The following is a 21,254-nucleotide window of genomic DNA, read 5'->3' on the forward strand; positions in this document are numbered from 1 at the left end:
AGAGGAAAGTCTAATCTTTACACTTTACCAACACCTAATACTTCTTCTTAATCTTCTTGATTATGAAAGAAAACTGGAATCATGACCTTCTGGAATCCTGGATCTTCCAAAAATTTGATTAACAACAAGAAACCATATTTGACAAGATCAAATCTACTTTAAGAGTATTTTGGATGGTTTTGGAGAAACTAATACATAATATTGAGTAATATAATAATGTCACATCCCAAATGTTTTGGGCAAAAATACCCATTGCTCTAAATAAAAAATCCCATGGGATTGAAACTGCACATATATGGATAGAGTCAACTTATTTCATTAATGGGGCACACAATTGGTCACTATAAACTTTATTACTGAATACTAGTAATAACTCAACAAATAATTAACGGCAATGATCAATATTAGTAAGAAGAAAAAAACAAAAATAAATGGCAATTTACAGCTAGTTTGGGGTTGCTTAAACTTTTGAAAAGCACCTCCTTAAAAGAGTCGAGGACTTAATTGTGTTTGAGAAATTTAAAAATAAAAAAAAAAGTGTTATTTTTCACAATCATTGGTCCAAAACTGCAAAAAGCAGAAGAAGCTCTACACATGCTTCTTAAAAAGAGCTTAACAAATAATTAACGACAATGATTAATATTAGTAAGGGAAAAAAAATAGATGGCAATTTACAGCTAGTTTGGGGTTGCTTAAACTTTTGGAAAACACCTCCTTAAAAAAGTCGGGGACTTAATTGTGTTTGATAAACAACTGTTTATTCTCTCAACAACACAGCAAAAACAGTGTTGAAAATAACACAGCAACCCCGAACTGGTGCCCATGAGTGATTGATCAAGTTATGTTTAATTTTCAAAAGTCTTACTTTTTTGTTTTGATTCTAAAATATTTTGATGTTTTTTTCTCTAAAGGCGTTAGCCACATACAAGGCTACTTTCACACCCCTAAGACCTACCCCAACCCTTGGAGTAAAACTCAAATTTTAAGTTATAAACTTACTCCAACTTGGTCCAACCATTGGGACAAATATGAGTTTTAACCCAAAACTCATTTCTGGGACAAATTTAGCCCAGAATTCCTCTTAGGTTAGTGGAGCCATTCTAGCAATGTATGTTCCATGATCAGTAGGACATGGAGTTAGCAGCCGAGAAGAGTAGAGGTCATAGTTGTGCATGCATGGCGTTGTTAGATAACATTAAGGAATGCTTTGGTAGGATTGAATACGCTTGGATTTTAAGAATTGTATGAACTCCTCTAATTAAATTTATGTTTGCAAGTATAGTAATTTCTATATATGCATGCAGCGTTATCCAAATCTGATTTGACCAATACCTGGCTTAATTAATCCTTTTGAAGTACGTAGAAATGGACGTCAGTAATAAAAAATGAGAAGAAAAAAAATTGTGGCATTGAAAGTCCGCATAATAAAACAGAAAATATTCATACTATTGCCAAAAACACAAATATTTTTTGTTAATTGATATTAATTGTTTGGTTGGATAAGATATTGAAGTCGCTTACATGACTAGTAATAACACCGATATATATATATAGTCTCTAATTTAAGTGTGGAGTTTATAAATAAAGGTTTGAATGCAATTAGTAATGGAACTCGGTCAATATAATGAGATGAGATTTCAAACTTTATTAAATTATTATAAGGTTTCTGATGTGGGATTTCAACGTAACTTAAGTATTGGTGTGTCACTTCTTTTGGATCTACGTGTGAAGGGTGGAGCTGTTTGATTTGTTGGATCTACTTTATTTGGTGTTCTGGGATCATGACAGTGATTAGGTGATGCGATCGACCTATGGACATCGTATTCCCTATCCCAATTTATGATTTGAGATTTTATTCTCACATGATCTCTATGTAATACAAAGTTTAACGGTTTTATTGATCTATCTAATCGTGCGATTCTCGATGAGATCGGACAAGTGTTTGAAGTCTACTCATTGTTTTGCAACTATTAATACTTTATTGTAATATTTTTAGATCTAATTTGCAAGGATCTTTTTGAGACCAAGTTCTCATGATATGTATTTTCAATGTCATTTAATCAATGAAATATCGTAATCTTCTTCTGTAAAGTCTAGCTTTAAGTGTTTGGCTTTCTTTGTCAAATATTATAATTGAACCATCACACATGCTCAATCTAGCCTTAGAATGGTTATGGATTGTTGCTGTTGGAGGAAATGTTCATGAAGTGGCTCATTTCACCTCAAAAGGTTTGTTCATGCATGAGTATTTCATATCTATATTTGTGTTGCATTCTGCCTAACTTGATTGTCTAGTAAGTTTTTGCACACTGACTATCTAAGCACATAGATTAAGACAGCCCATATGGGTTAACTGACACCTTTCTGATGGTCGTCAGTTTCTGACCATTGATCTGCCTAGATCTCTTTTGCAGCCGACAAGTATCCTTGGGACAAGTTGGCTGATGGAAAATCTAATCGTCTTGGGTATATTTATTTCTAGGGTTTCATATTTGTTCTTGGAGGTCTAGAACTTAGTTTTAGAGAGAGAAAGTTGCTATAAGGCTTTGAAGCTTGCATCTTCTCCATTTATGAACCCTAACTGCCAAACCTTCCTCATGCATTAAACACCCAATCATTGTCTATTAGGGTTGCATTGTTTTTAAGGTTTTGCATTTGTCTTGGTCTGGTTTTAAGCTTTAAATTCATTTTTAGACCAAACTTTTTGGATGCGAGTTAGATTATTCCTTCAACAGTTTGACTAGAGAATCTGACTGGTCATTTGAATCCCAATTTCATGTGCACATTATAAAATCATATCATATCATCGATCGTGTTGATCTCGGTGCCATAAGGTGATGAGCTCAAGAGGAGCTGCCACTTTGTGAAAACTGAATGAATCTGTCTCGTGTAAGGTAAGGTTGCACAAAGGTAAAGCTGCTCCGTAGATAGGAATCTAGGAATTGAGCTTGTGTGATCTTTGTATGAAACTTTGTTTACACTAGTGGATTTGACTCAGTGGAGAATCTCCAGTTTTTTAACCCAGAGGTGGGTTTTTCTAGCCAAAAATATCTTGTGTTCAAGTTACGTTTATTGAGTTCAAGTTATGTTTATTGTGTCACACATCCTATGACACATACATGGTACATATATATATTGAATATCTAAATAATATGTGTTCAATGTTATGCTCACTTGACACATTGATAACTTGCAACGAACTATAGCCTTACTGACTAGGATAGTTTTTAGAAACTGAAAGTGGTATTTGAATCTTAGATTTGTTGACTAACAAATCTATCTTAGTTGACTAACGGGCTTGACTGGTCAGTTTAGCGGATTATAATTTTTATATACAGGTTATTCCACTTGGTACCAATTTCAATTGGTATCAGAGCCTTGCTCTAGATATACAGAGAGTGACTTTTGTGATTTGCTGGTATTGGGTGGAATCTCACCATGGATCGTGATCATGTCAATAGGTCATGTAATACACCTCCATTCTTTGATGGTACAAATTATGCTGCTTGAAACGAGAAGTTTCAGATATTCCTTGAGGGTCAAGATCTTATAGTTGTTGATTATCTCACTCTTGCGTGGAAGACTCCATTGGTTATCTTAAGGCCCATGTTAAGGAGCTGAATGTGAAGGCTTCTAATTGCAATGACAAAGTTGAAACGGATGATGTTATTACTATTCTTGAAGCTCAGGTTCAAAACTTGTTAGAATCTCAAGATAACTTGATAAATCAAATAATGTGATGTATCATGAGGCCAACAGGAAATAACTACTTGAACTGAATGAGGCAAATGATAAGGTTATTCGTCTCACTATTAGGGCTGGAAAATTGACAAGATGCTGAGTATTGGGAAACTACATGGTGACAAAAGTGGTCTTGGTTATGTAAAAAGTGGCTCAAGTTCTGTCCCCACCAAAACAAAATTTGTTAGAGAATCTAGACTTGTATCTTAGAATGTCAAACCAGGTCCAAATACAGGATTAGGTACATTCGTCTAAAATGTAGAAAATTGTACTATGGAAAGACCAATTTGCTAAAGGATCAGGTGGATCGTCTGGTCATCGAAGTCAACAAAATTGCTCATCTCATTCATTTTTTTTCATCTAGAAATATTAAGCAAAGTTCGAAGTGGGTACAGAATGACTCAAAAAGGTGTCTTCTTGTTCTAAATGTTTTATCTGCTACCAAACCAAATATGTGGTATCTTGATAGTGGGTGCTCTCGTCACATAACTGGACATAAGGAGGCTTTCTCATCTCTTGCCCATTTTGTTGGCGGTGGAGTTGTATTTGGTGGTGGAAACAAGTCTCAGATCACACGGAAAGGTGATTTCAAAATCCTTGGATTACCAATGTTAACTATGTTAATAGGTTGAAGTCAAATCTCATTAACATTAGCGAGTTGTGTGATGATGTGGCTGATGAAGTACACTTCTCAAAAATAGGGTGTCGGATTGTAGAATAACATGGAAAGAACTTGCTTGTTCTCTCGAGATCTGAAGACAATTGTTACATTCTTGATGTCTCTAAAATTGCTGAGTACTCCAATTGCCACAAAGTCATTGATGAAGCTAGTGTTCTGTGGCATAAAAGACTTGGGCATGTGAACTTCAAAAACCTCAAGAAGTTGTCCAAACATGAGGTTATAAGAGGGCTGCCACATCTTTCTGTTTCTGACTCATATGTTTGTTGACCATGTCAATTGGGAAAGCATTCTAGGGTGGCACACAAGAAAGTGACTGACATCGGAACAATTAAGCATCTTCAATTGATTCATATGGATCTTGTTGGACCAATTCAGACCTTATCTCTTGGTGGCAAGAAATACATTTTGGTAATTGTGGATGATTACTCTAGATTCACTTGGGTATGATTTTTAAGGGAAGAATCTGATACCTTTCAATAGTTTCTCACTATGTACAAAGTAATGTTGAATGAATCTATATTTAGCCCTCTTGCTCTAGTTAGAATCAGAACCGATAATGGAACTGAATTTGAGAATGTTCACTTTGATGATTTATGTTCAACCAATAGCATCAAACATGAGTTTTCTACTCCAATCACCCCTCAACAAAATGGTGTAGTGGAAAGGAAAAATCGTGTTTTGATTAAGATAACTAGGGTGCTACTTAACAGCAAAAACTTGGAAAAGCACTTTTGGGTCGAGGCAATGAACACTGCTTGCTAATCTCAAATCATGTGTTCCTCAAACCTGGCACTAATATGGCTTTTTATGAACTCTGGAGGGGTAAGAAGCCAATGGCAAAGTATTTCAAAGTCTTTGGGAGTGTGTTATATTCTACATGATCGAGAATATCTTGCAAAGTTTGATACTAAGAGTGATGAAGGAATCTTCTAAGGGTACTCCAACACAAGTCGGGCCTATAGAGTTTACAATCTGAGGACAAAGATCATTATGGAGTCCATAAATGTCAAGATTGATGACACTAATGTCCTTCATTCTTTGGCAACTGAAAATGATGATCTATTATTTCCCTCTTCTAATGATAGTGATGATGCTTCTGGTGAGTTAAGTGTGGTGTCAGAAAGTGACAATAAGAGTGAATCAAGCATTGATCAAGACTCTCGTGTCCTATTCAAGGACAAACCAAAGTGGGGCCATAGGTCATCGTAATGAGGAAATTGTGGATCCGATTGACAAAGGCATTAAAACTCGTAGACAAATAGCTGATGAAGTTGCAAATGTTTGGTATGTTTCCCAGATTGAGCCTAAGAATATCAAGGATCCTCTAACTCATGATGAATGAATCTTAGCCATGCATGAAGAGCTGAATCAGTTTGAGATGAATGAAGTATGGTCCCTTGTTGATCATCCAACGAACACTAATGTTATTGGGACAAAATGGATTTATAAGAAAAAGTCTAATGAGTCAGGGAATGTAATCAGAAATAAGGACATGCTTGTTGCTCAAGGATACTTTGAAGTGTTGATTTTAATGAAACCTTCACTCTTGTTGCTCGTCTTGAATCAATTAGACTTCTCTGTGTTATTGCATGCCATTTAAAGTTCAAACTTTTTCAAATGGATGTCAAAACTGCATTCCTTAATAGATATCTTAATTAGGAGGTCTACATGGAACAACCAAACGGCTTTGAAGATCCTCACAGGCTAGATGGGGTGTACAAATTGAGAAAAGCTCTCTACGGTCTCAAACAAACCTCATGTGCTTGGTATGACAGGTTGTTGTCTTATTTTCTTACTCATGGTTATACTCGTGGTTCTGTTGATATAACCTTGTTTGTTAAGAAGATTAAATCTCATGTTGTGATTGCTCGAGTATACGTGGATGACATAGTTGTTAGATCTACTTTTGATTCTCTTGTGAAACAATTTATTGATATGATGACAAATGAATTTGAGATGAGTTTGGTTGGTGAATTAAACTACTTCCTTGGACTTCAAGTGAAACAAGAAAAGAATGGCATCTTCATCTCTCAAACAAAGTATGTCAAGAAATTGGTGAAGAAGTTTGGTCTAGAGGGGTCAAAAGCTACTAGATCTCCTATGAGCACTTGTGCCAAAAATTCACAAGAACTCAAGTGGCAAGGATGTTTATCAGATTATGTATAAAAGCATGATTGGAAGCTTACTCTACCTAACTACTAGTCGACCAGACATCACATTTGTTGTTGGGGTATATGCATGGTTTCAAAGCTATCCCAAGGAGTCTCACCTATAAATAGTCAAGAAGGTCATCAAGTATGTGAGTGAGACCACTGATTATGGACTTCAATATACTTATGACACCAACACAAACCTAGTTGGGTACAGTGATGTTGATTGGGCTAGGTGCATTGATGATCGAAATAGTACGTTAGGGGGAGCTTTCTATGTTGGGAACAATTTGGTTGCTTGGCACACCAAGAAGCAAAATTGTCTCTTTATCTACTGCCGAGGCAGAATATGTGGCTACCGGGAGCTGTTGCACTCAACTGATGTGGATGAAACAAATGCTCAGTGACTATGGTATATCTCAATCCACTTTTCTTGTTTATTGTGATAACATAAGTGCAATTGATATCTTTAAGAACCATGTCCAACATTCGAGAACAAAACACATTGACATTTGGCATCACTTCGTTAGAAATCTAATGGAAGCTAAGATTCTTACACTAAACTTTGTGCGAATTGAAAAACAACTAACTGACATATTCACTAAAGCCTTAGATAATCGAAGGTACGAAGATCTTTGGTGGTCTATTCGCCTTTCTGCTATAAACTGAAGTGTTTGAATAACTACGCTTCCAGGTTATGTCTGTCTTGTGAACATACTCATCAGAGACCTACATTTTGTCTCTCCATATGTTTATCTTAACTGTCATACATTCATGATATTTTTTAGATTATCCTTGGTTAATTATTGACTGTGATATCAAAGGATCTCCCTATTATCTTGATGGTCTCTAAAAAATCATTTTTCCAATCATCCAAATCTAGTGGTGTTCTTGAATTTAATGTTGCTTTGGGCCTAATTGAGTGGTAGTAACTTTACTTACTCTATAATCTGGACCATGTGCCAATTCTCTTCTTTTTGTCCTCTCCCCAAATCAAAACAAAAAATTCAATTGGGAGAGTGTTTTATGAAATGGGTGTCTTCAAAATAAAGTATATATTATCAAATGGGAAAATCCCTTCATTTAGCCTTCCATGCAATGTCGTGTGTAGTGCCTCAAGATCCCCCTTCATAGGTCATGTATGCAATTCTCTCAAATATCAATGGTGATTCATCAAAATTTCACCTACATTCAAATAACCTTGGCACTTCTCAAATTGGTGCCTTACTCAAAGTTCCTCACCAAAGTTGGCTTTTCCTTCAAGGCTTATGCCTTGCTTTTTGCGAGTCTTGTCCATTGTCCATATTATGTAGGAAGTGTTCTCTTAAGGTCAATGGATTATTAAAAGCGTAGTTAACTTTGAAAATACTTTCGAGATTAAATGTTTGGTTCTATGATTTTAAGATGGCTATCCAAAATCCTTTCTCCCATACCTTGACACATCACTGCATGATTATAAGCTTGTGCTAATCTTATTATTAATGTTTGTGTATGCCTTTGAAGATTTGTCCATTGAGAACTGCATTGCACGTCTGCTTTTTTGTTTTCCTTAAATTACATATCTCTTGGAAGCATAGATATTCAAGCTACATTGTAGTTCATTCTCATCTAGTCATTATGTTGTTGGTTGTCTATTGGTGCAAAGATTCAATTGTTATCTTAATCTCTACCATGTGAATAAGCTACCTTCGGTTGTTTGGGTACATTTATCTATGCCTTTGCTCAATTTTATGTTTCAATGGTCATATTTCTTTCCGTTGAGTCACTGTCCCTCATCAGATAAATGATGTTCTAATTTAGAATATAGGGGAGTGTTTTCATGAAGTGCATCAATTTTGAGGGAGTTTCCATTATGGGGGAGTTAGTCCACAACACATGCATATTTTCGTGCTTACTTATTGCTAGTCTAATTGTTGCTACACTTTGTTTGGGCATATCCATATGATCTTTTGCATATTCTCTATATGATGTGCTCTTGTTATTCTTGTCATGTGTATTTACAGCAAATTTGACTGTTCTCTGTCATTTTCCACCATTTTTTTGTCTTACCATGACAAAATGGGGAAGAAAAATTTCATTGTACTCATATCTTGCAAGCCTTTACCCATGATAAATTTTACTTGTTCTTGTCAAAAGTTGTTCTTTTGTAGGAGTTGTTACTTGGTCTTCTTCTGTTACTTGATGTTCTCTTGAGTATGGATTTTGCGTGAAATAAGTTATAGGCTTCGGATATTTTATCAAGGAAAGCCAAATGGGGAAATTGTAAAGTCTAACTTTAAGTGTTTAGTTTCCTTGTCAAATATTGTAATTGAACCATCACATATGCTCAATCTAGCTTTAGAATATACTATAGTTATGAGTTGTTGCTGCTGGAGGAAATGTTCATGAAGTGGCTCATTCCACCTCAAAAGGTTTGTTCATGCATGTGCATTTCATATCTCTATTTGTGTTGCATTCTGTCTACTTTGATTGTCTAGTTAGTTTTTGTGTGCTGACTTCCAGCTATCTAGGCACACAGATTAAGACAACCCACATGGGCTAACTGACACATTTTTTATGGTAGTCAGTTTCTGGCTATTGATTTGCCTAGATCTCTTTTGCAGCCGACAAATGTCCTTGAGACAAGTTGGTGATGAAAAATATGATCTCCTTGGGTATATTTACTTCTAGGGTTTCAGATTTGTTCTTAGGGGTTTAGAACTTAGTTTTAGAGGTATAGAGTTGCTTTAAGGCTTTGAAGCTTGCATCTTCTCTATTTATGAACCTTAACTGCCAAGCCTTCCTCATTCATTAAACACCCAATCATTGTCTATTAGGGTTGCTTTGTTTTTAAGGTTTTGCATTTATGTTGTGGTCTGGTTTTAAACTTTAAATTCGTTTTTAAACCAAGCTTTTGGATTCAAGTAATATTCTTCCTTCAACAGTTTGACTGGAGAATTTGACTGGTCATTTGAATCCAGATTTCATGTGCACATCATAAAATCATATCATATCATTGATCGTGTTAATCTCAATGCCACAAGGTGATAAGCTCAGGAGGAGCTGCCACTTCATTAAGACCGAATGAGTTCGTCTTGTGTAAGGCAAGGTTACACAAAGGTAAAGCTACTCCGTAGATAGAGATCTAGGAATTGAGCTTGTGTGATCTTTGTATGAACCTTTGTTTACACTAGTGGATTATACTCAGCGGAGAGTCCTCGGTTTTTTAACCCAGATGTGGGTTTTTCTGGCCAAAAATATCTCATGTTCAAGTTACGTTTATTGAGTTCAAGTTATGTTTATTGTGTCACACATCCCACACACACATACATGGTACATATTTCTGTTGAACATCTAAATGGTATGTGATCACTGTTAGTTCACTTAACACATTGATAACTTGCAACGAACTACAGCCTTGTTGACTAGGATAGTTTTTTAAATCTGAAATTGGTATTTGAATTTTAGATTTATTGACTAACAAATCTATCTTAGTTGACTCGCGGGCTTGACTAGTCAGTCCAACATATTATAATTTTTATATACAGGTTATTCCATCTGGTACCAATTTCATCTTCTTAAAGAAATCATAACTTATGTTTTGACCTATGCCCAAAACAATATTGTACACAGTAAAATCTACAAATATACTGAGTGAAAAGTAATGTAATTTTGTCCAATAATTTTCTATAAGAATGTGGTAGTTTTCTGTAAGTGTATGGCCTCCGGATGAAGAAATACCAAAGCAATTTGCTTCAAATTAATCACAATCTTTAAGAACTCGAATATTTTTATAAGAGTAATATTAGGAGATCATCTATTTAAATTATATTTTATAAAGCATATGACCATGTTGTTGATATTTGGATTATCACTTAAAAGTTAATTAACGTGTTTATTTCCTATTGGTTACACATTACATGATTTGCAAACTTGATCAGAAAAGTTAGTTTATCTAAACTTTACTCTTTTTGTAACATGCAATTTTGATGTAATTCAGTGTCACATATAAGTTATCAACTCAGCTGTAAGTTTAGCAAGGAGCATTTTTGCTCATTACCATTAACTTTAGTATACGCTCACCTCCCTTTTAGTAGCTTGCCATGTGTCTCACTAACTAACCAAAGTTAGCTTTAATAGTAATTTTTTTTAAAAGAACTAAGAAAATAAATTATACATAACCAAAAAAATAAGAATAAGAAAACCCAACAAATTGAGAACTGCCCTCCTCTTCCTCTCCCTTCGACTCTACAGCCACCACCGCCACCCTATTGCCCAACAAATACTGCAAAAAAAAGAAACAATATAAGCAGTGAAACGAATATTCATGGAATTTGAAAACATAAACAGAAAATAAGAATTCAAGTTTTCAAATATTGCTTTCATTTGCTATCTATTTGAATACATTCATTCATTAGCTTTGAAATTATTTCATTTTCCGGGAAAATATTTTCGTAGAAGTTTGTAGTTGGATTGATTGTTTGGTTTGTAGGTGGAGGAAATTTAAATTATATAGGGAGGTGGAGTTTATTTGCTACATCAAATGCATCAGGAGTTTAGATGTATAAATGAATCTGTAAAAGCACTTTTGATTGAAGTGCGGTGGATGAGAGAGGAAGATGAGTGTGTGTTTCTGGATTGAAAGGGAAAAAGATGAAATGGGGTTTGACCTCATTGAAGAAGTTGAGGTTCCATCATAAAACTAATTGGCAATACGAAGAATCGCCCAACTTACTTGTAAGCACATGCAAGATCTCTCCTCCTATCTATGTGGAATTCATTTTCAACACGTCCCCTCAAGTGTGGCGAATTTTCAAGAAAAATTATTGTTTTTTTCCTCTTCAATCATATTTGTTGGGAGAGTTATTGTTTTTTTTTTTTTTTTTATCTTTTAAAAAGAAGAAAATAAGAGTGATTTCTGCAATGACCTTCTGCACAAATTTTTTTTAATTTTAATTTTTATAAGGATAAAAACTTAAAACCCTCCAACTTTTTAGTATTATTCTAAATTGGCCTCAATTTTTTTAAACATTACAAACAAGTACCCAACCTATAGTAAATGTCACATCCCTTAAGCCTTAGTTGAATTTTTGTTAAATTAACTCACCTCCCCCAACTAACAGTCATCACCTCCCCCACCACCTCCCCCATCATGCCATCACCTCTAAACCCAGTGCACAATCACCAACTTCACCCTACAACTTAAGCCGCCAACATCGAAAAGATAGTCATGAAGGTTGTTGAAATGCTATGGACTGCCATGATGCAGCCACTACCATCTTCACCGCTTACAAAAAAAACTGGAAGCTTTACGAGCCGAGAATTGGCGAATGAAATCATATAACTAGAAACAAGCTCCTTGAAACCCTATATGAATTCGTAACCCTTTTCTTTGTTAGGAGATTGCCCTCCTAATGTAATTTCAGTTTGAGTCCATTTTCGATTCAATTCACTACCCATTTGATAATTGGGTTCTAAATTATATATTCTATGTTTGAAATTTAGATTATGAGGCAACTAATATTAGACCTAGATTTTGTGTCGTGTTTCTTGTGTTCTGTTATTTTCATATCATACCTAATATCTTAACGGGTCGTCTCGTGTAACACCCGTTAAAATAAACGGGTAAAATAACCCGACCCGAAATCGACTCGATAATATTAACAGGCAATATGACCCAACCCGTTACCCGTTAAGGAAAATATATTTTAAACCAATAAATAATCAAATGAAAAACATAATACTAAATAAGTATATACATACCATATTATAACATTCAAAACATAAAAATGCATTTGTCTTTCAAGTATTACATATTTACATACCCAAAATAAGAGCATAATAAAAAATAAAAATAAAAACATTAGAACATTACAAAATATCAAATGTTCAAAAAATTTGCAAAATTAAGGGAGTTATGTTGTAACATCCCACATCGCCCAGGAAAATGGATCCTATAAGCCTTATATGTATATTCCCATCTCTACCTAGCACGAGGCATTTTGGGAGCTCTCTGGCTTCGGGTTCCATCGGAACTCCGAAGTTAAACGAGTTCGCGCTAGAGCAATCCTATGATGGGTGACCCACTGGGAAGTTCTCGTGTGAGTTTCTAGAAACAAAACCGTGAGGGCGTGGTCGGGGCCCAAAGCGGACAATATCGTGCTATGGTAGAGTCGAGCCCAGATGTGGTGGAGGCCCAAGCCGGGATGTGACAATTTGATATCAGAGCTAATCCCTGGTCAGAAGCGTGCCGACGAGGACGTCGGGCCCCTAAGGGGGTGGATTGTAACATCCCGCATCGCCCAGGGGAGTGGATCCTGTAAGCCTTATATATATATATATTCTCATCTCTACCTAGCACAAGGTCTTTTGGGAGCTCACTAGCTTCGGGTTCCATTGGAACTTCGAAGTTAAGTGAGTTTGCGCGAGAGCAATCCCAGGATGGGTCACCCACTAGGAGTTCTCATTTGAGTTTCTAGAAACAAAACCGTGAGGGTTTGGTCGGGGCTCAAAGCGGACAATATCGTGCTACAGTGGAGTCGAGCTCGGGGTGTGGTGGGGGCTCGAGCTGGGATGTGACATATGTTTCAAGGTTTGGAACCTTGCACATTTTCTTACAATCAAACTCTTCAATTTTCATCAATCACCATGAGAAACAGTATTGGAACTTTGGCTTGATATATTGTCTTCAAGAGTTATATTGATGATATTTTAAGTGAGGCTTTCTACATTAGCACTCTCTTCTCATTTATCATATGGCTATTATTTAAGTAAAGTCTTTAGTTGTTTTTTAATTAATGTAGAAGTGTGAAAAATATAGAAAAAAATATATAAATGCTCTTAATGACAAGTTTTACAACTTTCGTGAATAGCTTAACTTTGAAATGTGCCACTATAATCATATAAATCATAGATGAAAATTTAACCGTTGATTGTTGTTTACATTTATACTTTATTTTTCTCACCAAACTTTGTTTTTCTGATTTTCTTTTTTGAAAACATGATCTATTAGAGGATATAGGAAGATGAACAATTCGGATCGTTCACATTATAGTTTTACCGTTAGTGAAAATATTGCTTAGTGTTTATAAAGTCTCTACAAACTATATAACATCGACTCATATTTCAATTAACCGTAAATATCGGAACGTGATATCAAAGATCCGAACCGTTCATCTTCCTACATCCCCCAGAAGATCGTGTTTTCAAAAAAGAAAGTTTAAAAAATGAAATTCAAGATAAAGAATAAAGCCTAAACAACAATCGAATGTTAAATACAAATTTAAGGTTTATGGATTATAGTGTCGGATTTCGAAGTTGACACCTTCACGGAAGTTGTAAAGCTTATCACTACCAGTGATTGTATATATTGTTTTTTTTTTTTTTTTACATTTCTAAAATATTTATTATTAATTTTATTACTTTTACACTCAAATAAAAAACACTATTCATGACGGTTTGAAGGGTTTTAAAAATCTAAACGATAATGTAAGTGTAACCATTGTCTACTCGTGGAGGAATGATGAATCATGAGTGTTTATATATTCTTTCACATTTTTCATACTTGTAGGGATGTCTTATTGCCTATACTAATACTATACTAGTTGAATTTAATTTTGGACAACAACATGTTAAGTAAAATTTATCCTATTAATGATAATAAGAAACTCTTATAATAAAAATAAATAAATGAATAAAACTTAATTTTTTTAACTTATATAGAATAATAATACAAAAAAATATATTTAATATAGAATAAACCAATATATACAATACGGCTATTGTATTTTATAATAATTTTTTTAGTAATTAAACTTTAAAATTATAATTTATTTTTCTTAACAGGTCGAAACCGGTTACCTGCGTGTATACCGAGTTCTTAACAGGTCACCCGATAATGACCCAATTAGTTATCGTATTGAACCGAAACCCGTTATTTTCGTGTCGTTTTCATATTGTGTCACCGTATCATGTAAGAAACTGCCGGATCTAACTAATATTAATGTTGACCATGATATATCCAATTGGTGAATTTTGAATATAAAGGTTGGGATAAAGTTTTAGTGGTTGTAGGTTGAGCTTGGAGGTGGCGGGGGTTTGATATTTATTAACCTTCATTTTTATTTTCATTTTATTTGTGAATTTGTTTATTTATTTTTGTTTCTTGTATATTCATGTCTTTTTTGTAGATATTTTTATTGTTATTTTAGTTTCCATGTAAGCTAAAAAGTAAGACCTATTGAATCACAAGCTAGTGGCCCAATGATAAATGATGGATTGCGAGGCTTTCTTCAAACTAAAAAATCGAGATCTTAGGTTTAAAACTCGTTGCCATACTTGTGGCTAGAGAGCTGAAATGCCTCTATGAGTCTTCTCGGCCCCCGAAAGGGGTAGATAACCGTGGTTTGCCACCAGTTGTCCCCCTTTTTTAGAGAGAGAGAGAAAAAAAAAGAACTTTAACGAAAAGCTCTTGGTACCATTCACTTTACCCTTTATTTTGTCCTTATCATTAAAACTCAAAGTTTTCAAGCCATTTTCATTAGTTTTCCTAAAAACAAAATGTAAGACCTATTGTTGCCACATGTACATTTAATGGAAAAATTAGCTGGGACTTAACGGATGTGACATTTTCAATAGGTTGAGTACTTATTTAGAATGTTTAAAAAGATTGAAACCAATTTAGAATAATACTAAAAGGTTCATAGGTTTAGGTTTTTTTTTTTTTTTGGTCAGTTTAAAAATGAAAAATAAGGCAATCATTAAATAGATATTTCACATATTTGGAGGGCACGGCATGTGAAAAACGCTACGCCAATACGCCAATACGCCAATACCCTATAGTCTATTCTCCTTTTAGTGGATCAATGTGGCGGGAAAATGTCCTTATAGTCCTTAACATTAATAAAATCCCTAACCCTATTTCTCTCCTATTCTCTCTCCGAAACCCCTCTTCCGTGCTTCAATCCCAACCCGCTTCACCATTCTCTTCGATCTCTGAGTGCCCTAATCCACGTCCCCTGAAAAATTGGTACTTTTCTCGACATCCCACTTCCTATTTTTCGAAATCTAGGGTTCTTTCTGTTCTACTGCGAATTAGTCCTTTTTTTTGCAATTATGTAATTGTCGATTAATTTTGTACTAATTTCTACTTTTAAAATTTGGGTGCAGAGGCTTTGGCCCGGAGCAATCGGTTGTCTTTGCGAAGATGGACAGTGCATTCGAGGATGAGGCTGAGCACACCGTTTCGATCCAAGAGTATCTTAAGGATGTTGAGGAGCAGGAACTGGTTTGCCACTTTGATCATAATTAATAACTAATATTTTCATGTTCAATTGGCTTGTGGAATTAATTAGTGTGATTAAATGGTTAAAAATGTAGCATTTTTGTGTTTCTGATATTTTGAAGACAATATTGTGCTTATTATTGAGTAGATTTTCTGTGTTACTTGTTATAATAGGCTAATCGGATCCCAAGGGAACGATTGGCTTAAGGGTTTGTGTAACTTCTCTTCCATTGAGTCGTCATTGTATTTTCATCATGAATTTAAGAATGTTTGTTTCTTGTAAATACAAAATAAGTATATGTTGAGAATGGCAATTTTTAAAGACAATAAACTTTGTAAGGAGGGATTAAGTTGCGAGGAATTGCTGCTTTTGAGGTTGTAAACAAGCTCAATTTAGTTAAGTTTAATAATTTTGATCTCTTGGTAACTTATCTAAGAGCTTCTCTAGAGATATAGCTAGGCACAGAACAGCCTGGTTCACAAGTCTTGAATAAGTTAACAATGGTCATGTGTGGTACTCTAGAACAAGATGATAAGGAAGGATTCATCTAAATGACAATGGATTCTGCAATAGGGCTAATATAACTATTGAGCTTCAAAACAATGTCCTGTTTTTACATTTGTTTAATCAACGAGCCAAGACAAATCGTTCAAGGATCATGAGCAAAAATCTTCCGGGACTGCTTTGTCTCTCTTCATAGTCTCGTAATTTTAAATTTGAATAGAATACAAATAACGAGTTACTAATGTTTTCTATTATTTCCAACTTTTTGGTGTTTGATCACTTTTAGGAAGCTGATTTGGTTTTGGGAGGCGATGAAGGCAAGGTGTGTACCTATAATAATGGTTATATGAAGAGGCAAGCAATTTTTTCATGTCTGACTTGCACCCCAGAAGGGAATGCTGGAGTTTGCACAGCTTGTAGCTTGTCTTGCCATGATGGCCATGAGGTATTTTGATATCTTTACTGGTGTGAGCCATTATCCAAACTCAATAAAATTAAAGCGGGTTCTTTTGTTTTGTGATGTGATTATTATTTATAACCAAACTAGTTGCACAATTCAAATCACTCCAACTGAGAAAGAACCTTATATTGACCTTGTCGACTGCGGGAAGTGATGAATATCCTTAGAGGGTTTGCAATCTTTGTTTCCATATTGGCTTGAAAGATTTTTGTTCTCTCACCAAAACAAAAAGATTTTGTTCTAAAAACACAAAAAGATGGTTAGTAGCTTATTAATAGAATATGAATTGATTTAAATTTAAGACATAGAGAGAAACATAGATTATATGGAGCAAGACTGGTGGAGTTTATTGGACTGGGGTGGAAAGATGGTTGTCTCGTACCCCTCTAAGTCTCAAAAGATACCTTTCAAGTTGAACTCTTTGGTTTTATTTCTGTTCCTTCTACCCAAACCTAGTAGCTCTTGCTCCCCCATTCTAAAGCCGTTCAATTTTTGTGTCACCTTGATAGTTTCTACCCCTTGGGCTGGAGAAAATGACGTTATTTTGGGATCTAGGATTCCTGGTTTGTTATATGTATTGCTTTAAATTTCTATTGTACAAAATTATTATACATTGATGTATTTGTGCTTTATTTGACTAGGTTATTTTCTTTTATTTATCTTCCTAAATCTAATGATGGCTATTATTGTTACTTGGAGCAGATTGTAGAACTGTGGACCAAAAGATATTTTAGATGTGATTGTGGAAATTCAAAATTTGGAGAGTTCTTTTGCAAGCTTTCCCCCAATAAAGATGTAGAAAACGTTGAAAATTCTTACAATCAAAATTTCAAGGGATCATACTGCACCTGCAGTCGCCCCTATCCTGATCCAGATGTTGAAGAACAAGTAGAGATGATACAATGCTGTGTGTGTGAAGACTGGTTCCATGAGGAACACATCGGTCTTGACTCTTCTGATGAGGTTGGTGGCTTGGGATACATGTTTGCCTTGTTTTCCGCTTCTTTTGTATTATATTGTAGGTGTTATCTCGACATTATGTGTGTTCATTCTATTAGGCAAGGCATGTTCAAGTGGTTTAATTAGTATAATGGTGATAGGCTTTGGGTCTCTCTGCGATTTTGAACTGCCAAAGTTTAGATGTAACATAAATGAAACTCATCCTGCCATTTTGAACTGCCAATGTTTAGGTGTAACATAAACTAAACTCATATTGACGAGCAGGTTGCAATTTGAAGCATTGGATGAGCCTCACAATTTCTCACTGTTCTGCTGATGAATCATTAGAAACAGTGAATCTAATATTTTGGGGATCACCCTATGCTCCTGATTGTAATTTGATCTCTGTTGACGAGCTATATCCTTATCAGTTAATCAGTCAGTTCTCCATCAGTCTGGAGGAAAGTTGATCAACGTAATGATAATTTTAGTATGGTTGTACAGTTCACCAAGTCTTTAGCTTCTTTGAATCTAGACATTCATGAAAAATTGAAATTTAGTATGAAGACTTATCGGACTGTTTGTATACGGTTAGAGTCTACATAGTTGGAAAGAAATTATCTCACCTCTCTCAATTGCTAAGGCCACATCCCAACTTTTTATCAATTTTCAAAATGGCTGATATTCTATCCAAAGTACTATGCTGACATTCTACTTGTCCCTTTGTGTACTACAGATTCCAAGAGATGAGGAAGGTGAACCACTTTATGAAGATTTTATTTGCAAGGGATGCTCAGCAGTTTGCTCTTTTATCAGACTATACAATCAAAACATCTTGGCATCTGGCAGACAAAAGGATGCTCCCATCGAGTCTGCCAAGGATAAAGAGGTTTTGAGCAATATGCCTTTAGCTTGTGGATCTAGAAAGCTAGAGAATGATATTTCTCGAAGTTGTAATACCATTTCTGAACCTGTATCTGGTGGGGATAGATTGCTACATGGGGAAAATTCTGGGAAGAATGCAGATGCGGGTCAATGCACTACAGATGCCAATCCACCTGTTACTTGTGTTCTTGGAGTTAATCTGGTGGTTGCTTCCCCTGTTTTAGAGTGTAAACCAATGTTTCTTTCTAAAAACTGGAGGGATGCACTCTGCAAGTGTGAAAAATGCAGTGAGTTTTACGTACAGAAGCATATTAGGTTTCTGCTTGACAAGGAAGACTCGATCATGGAGTATGAGAAAATGGCAAAGCTGAAGAGAGAGGAAAAATTGCAGGAACAGGAGGGGGCTGAGTTGACTATGCTCGATAAACTTGGCCATGTAGAGAAAATGGAGATTCTGAGTGGCATTGCAGACATGAAAGATGAGCTTCATTCTTTCCTGGTATGTCCTCGATGACTATAAACTTTAATTTTGTTCCAAGCATTGCTTTATGATCTAAAATCACATAAGAGACCATTTTAAGTTCTGATCAAACTATGTTACCTAATTTTGCAGGGATCGTTTGATCCATCGAAGACAATCACCTCTGCTGATGTTCACCAGATGTTTGAGAATCTAGCAAAGAAACGCAGGCGTGTAGAGTGAGTCATAACTGGATCTTTACTGCAGTCATATGGACTAGTTAAATTAACCTTGTATGGTTGCTTTTGGAGTTAATCCTGGTTTCAGTAACATTAAAAAGCCTACGTAGCTAGGCTGTTCGAAATTAGAATGCTGTACTAGTATCGGTGTTGCTACCTTGCAGACTTATCTTCTAACAAATTACGATGTTTAATTTGAGGTGCTTTTTTTCAACTGCTAGACACGCAATGCTTCTATTGGCACAACTGGATCATATAATTTTTGTGTTGCAATCTGTGAGTTACCTTCCACTATTCGCAGTATGAAATGTTCATTAATTATGCATAGTTTCGGGTGTGTGCTTCGCACGGGTGCATACATCGGGGTGCTTTTGTGTAATCACATGATTGTATATGAAGCATGTGAAACTAAACTAGACTGCAGAACTAGCAAATGAATCAAATCTTGTGTGAAAAATAGTAGGAACCATACCTGGTTAGCGAAGCTTCTGCATCATTTACATCTGGAGAATTTTAAGTTTTGGTTGGTTTCATGCTATGCATCCTCTGAATGTGTATATGACAGTAAGAGCAAGACTCAACAACTGTTGTGACAAAGTCGGCCACGCATGGGTGACTCCTAGCCGTTGATATAGTGTGGTGATCATACTGCAACAACGTCTCGGAATCACCCACACTTACGTGTGACTTGTGACCTCGTAGCATTCTTCTTAGAGCCTATGTGACACTTAAATAATGGGGTGGGGCGACTTGGTAAATCTAGGGGCCGTGATTTTCTGATTTGACAGAAACTATTCTCCGTGTAAATTGCAAATTTGTCAAATACCTTTTTAACAAGAGGGGACAAAAGTAGTAGTTTTTTTTTCTCCCTAAGAGTTGGTCCACCTAGGGTTGGAAAAAAATTCCCTAAAATTTCGAACCAAACCAAAATAAATCCCGATCTCAAACCAAAATTTCCAAAATTTTCAGGATGAAATACCTAACCGATATAGAAATTTCGGTACAGAATTCAGTATTGTCTACTCAATCTTTCAGTGATCCCATACCGAATCGAAAATAAATAATATATATTATTTATATATATATTATATATTTATATATGTATTATTATACATTTGAATTGTTGCTAACTACTAGTAGCGATATAACTGGTGTGGTCTAATGTAGTAACCATAGCTTTTTATCACCACATTTGCCGGTACAAACCTCCTACAAATGTGTCTATTTCTTCAACACAAAATCGAGAAATTGTATTGTTAGTTTTCGAACATTTGAGGTTTGTAACTTATTTTTTTTGCTTTTGGGTTTGTTACTTATTTTATTTTGATTGCATGTTAATTTAACTTGGTATGAATGATTGTTATTTTAATTTGTATGAAATTTGGGAATACCAAACCATCCCAAAATACCAAAAATATTTTGGGATTCCCAAAAATTGGGAAAACCAAAATTTTGGTTTGGGATTGGTCTTCAAAATTTCATCTCGAAAATTTTCGGTTTGGAATTCGGGATCCCATTTTCGGTTTGGAATCCCATACCGAACCACCCATTGGGATTACGAGGGCAATGGCATGTAAATTATCCTCTAAAAAGTGATTGTCTTTGTGCAATTTCACCCGTCAGGCTTGGGCAAGGGTAATGACGATTATATATATATATATATGTTATACCATCTAAGTCTGTTTAAGTGTGAACTTTGTAAAGTTTACTTTTTGAAATAAAATTCCATGTGAACTTTACAAGTGTTTTCTTCTTTTTTTCCCCATTTTATTGGTGTGTTTGATTTGAAGTATGCTGTTTGTGAGTGTAGTGAACTTTGTAAGTTTGTTAAGTGTGTTTAAGGAGTCACTTAGTACTACGGTTTAATAGTATTCCCCTTCACTTGTAAGTGAGTTGTCTTAAGTTCAATTCTCGCCAAAGGCAAAGTTGAA

General features: G+C 35.2%; 1 protein-coding gene across 2 annotated transcripts; it reads left to right on the forward strand.

The window, feature by feature from the left end:
* Positions 1-15,429: 15,429 nt before the first annotated feature.
* On the forward strand, positions 15,430-19,645 carry LOC137711018 (uncharacterized). 2 transcript variants are annotated; one of them, XM_068450210.1, is made up of 6 exons: positions 15,430-15,580; positions 15,721-15,838; positions 16,627-16,785; positions 17,500-17,763; positions 18,476-19,123; positions 19,238-19,645. In XM_068450210.1, the coding sequence occupies exons 2-6, from the start codon at positions 15,758-15,760 to the stop codon at positions 19,325-19,327; spliced, it is 1,242 nt and encodes a 413-aa protein (XP_068306311.1). In that variant the 5' UTR covers positions 15,430-15,580; positions 15,721-15,757; the 3' UTR covers positions 19,328-19,645. The 2 variants fall into 2 exon arrangements, with proteins under 2 accessions (XP_068306311.1, XP_068306312.1); XM_068450211.1 differs by having other exon boundaries at positions 17,503-17,763.
* The last annotated feature ends 1,609 nt before the right edge of the window (positions 19,646-21,254 follow it).

This window comes from Pyrus communis, chromosome 12, assembly GCF_963583255.1.
Source record: "Pyrus communis chromosome 12, drPyrComm1.1, whole genome shotgun sequence".
NCBI classification, from domain to species: domain Eukaryota; kingdom Viridiplantae; phylum Streptophyta; class Magnoliopsida; order Rosales; family Rosaceae; genus Pyrus; species Pyrus communis.

Bases quoted from the DNA above. Each gene is read 5' to 3' on its own strand.
- LOC137711018 (XM_068450210.1), top strand. From the start codon at position 15,758: ATGGACAGTGCATTCGAGGATGAGGCTGAGCACACCGTTTCGATCCAA. The intron at 16,786-17,499 runs GTATTTTGATAT...TGTTACTTGGAG, and splicing joins CTTGCCATGATGGCCATGAG to CAGATTGTAGAACTGTGGAC. The intron at 17,764-18,475 runs GTTGGTGGCTTG...TGTGTACTACAG, and splicing joins GTCTTGACTCTTCTGATGAG to ATTCCAAGAGATGAGGAAGG.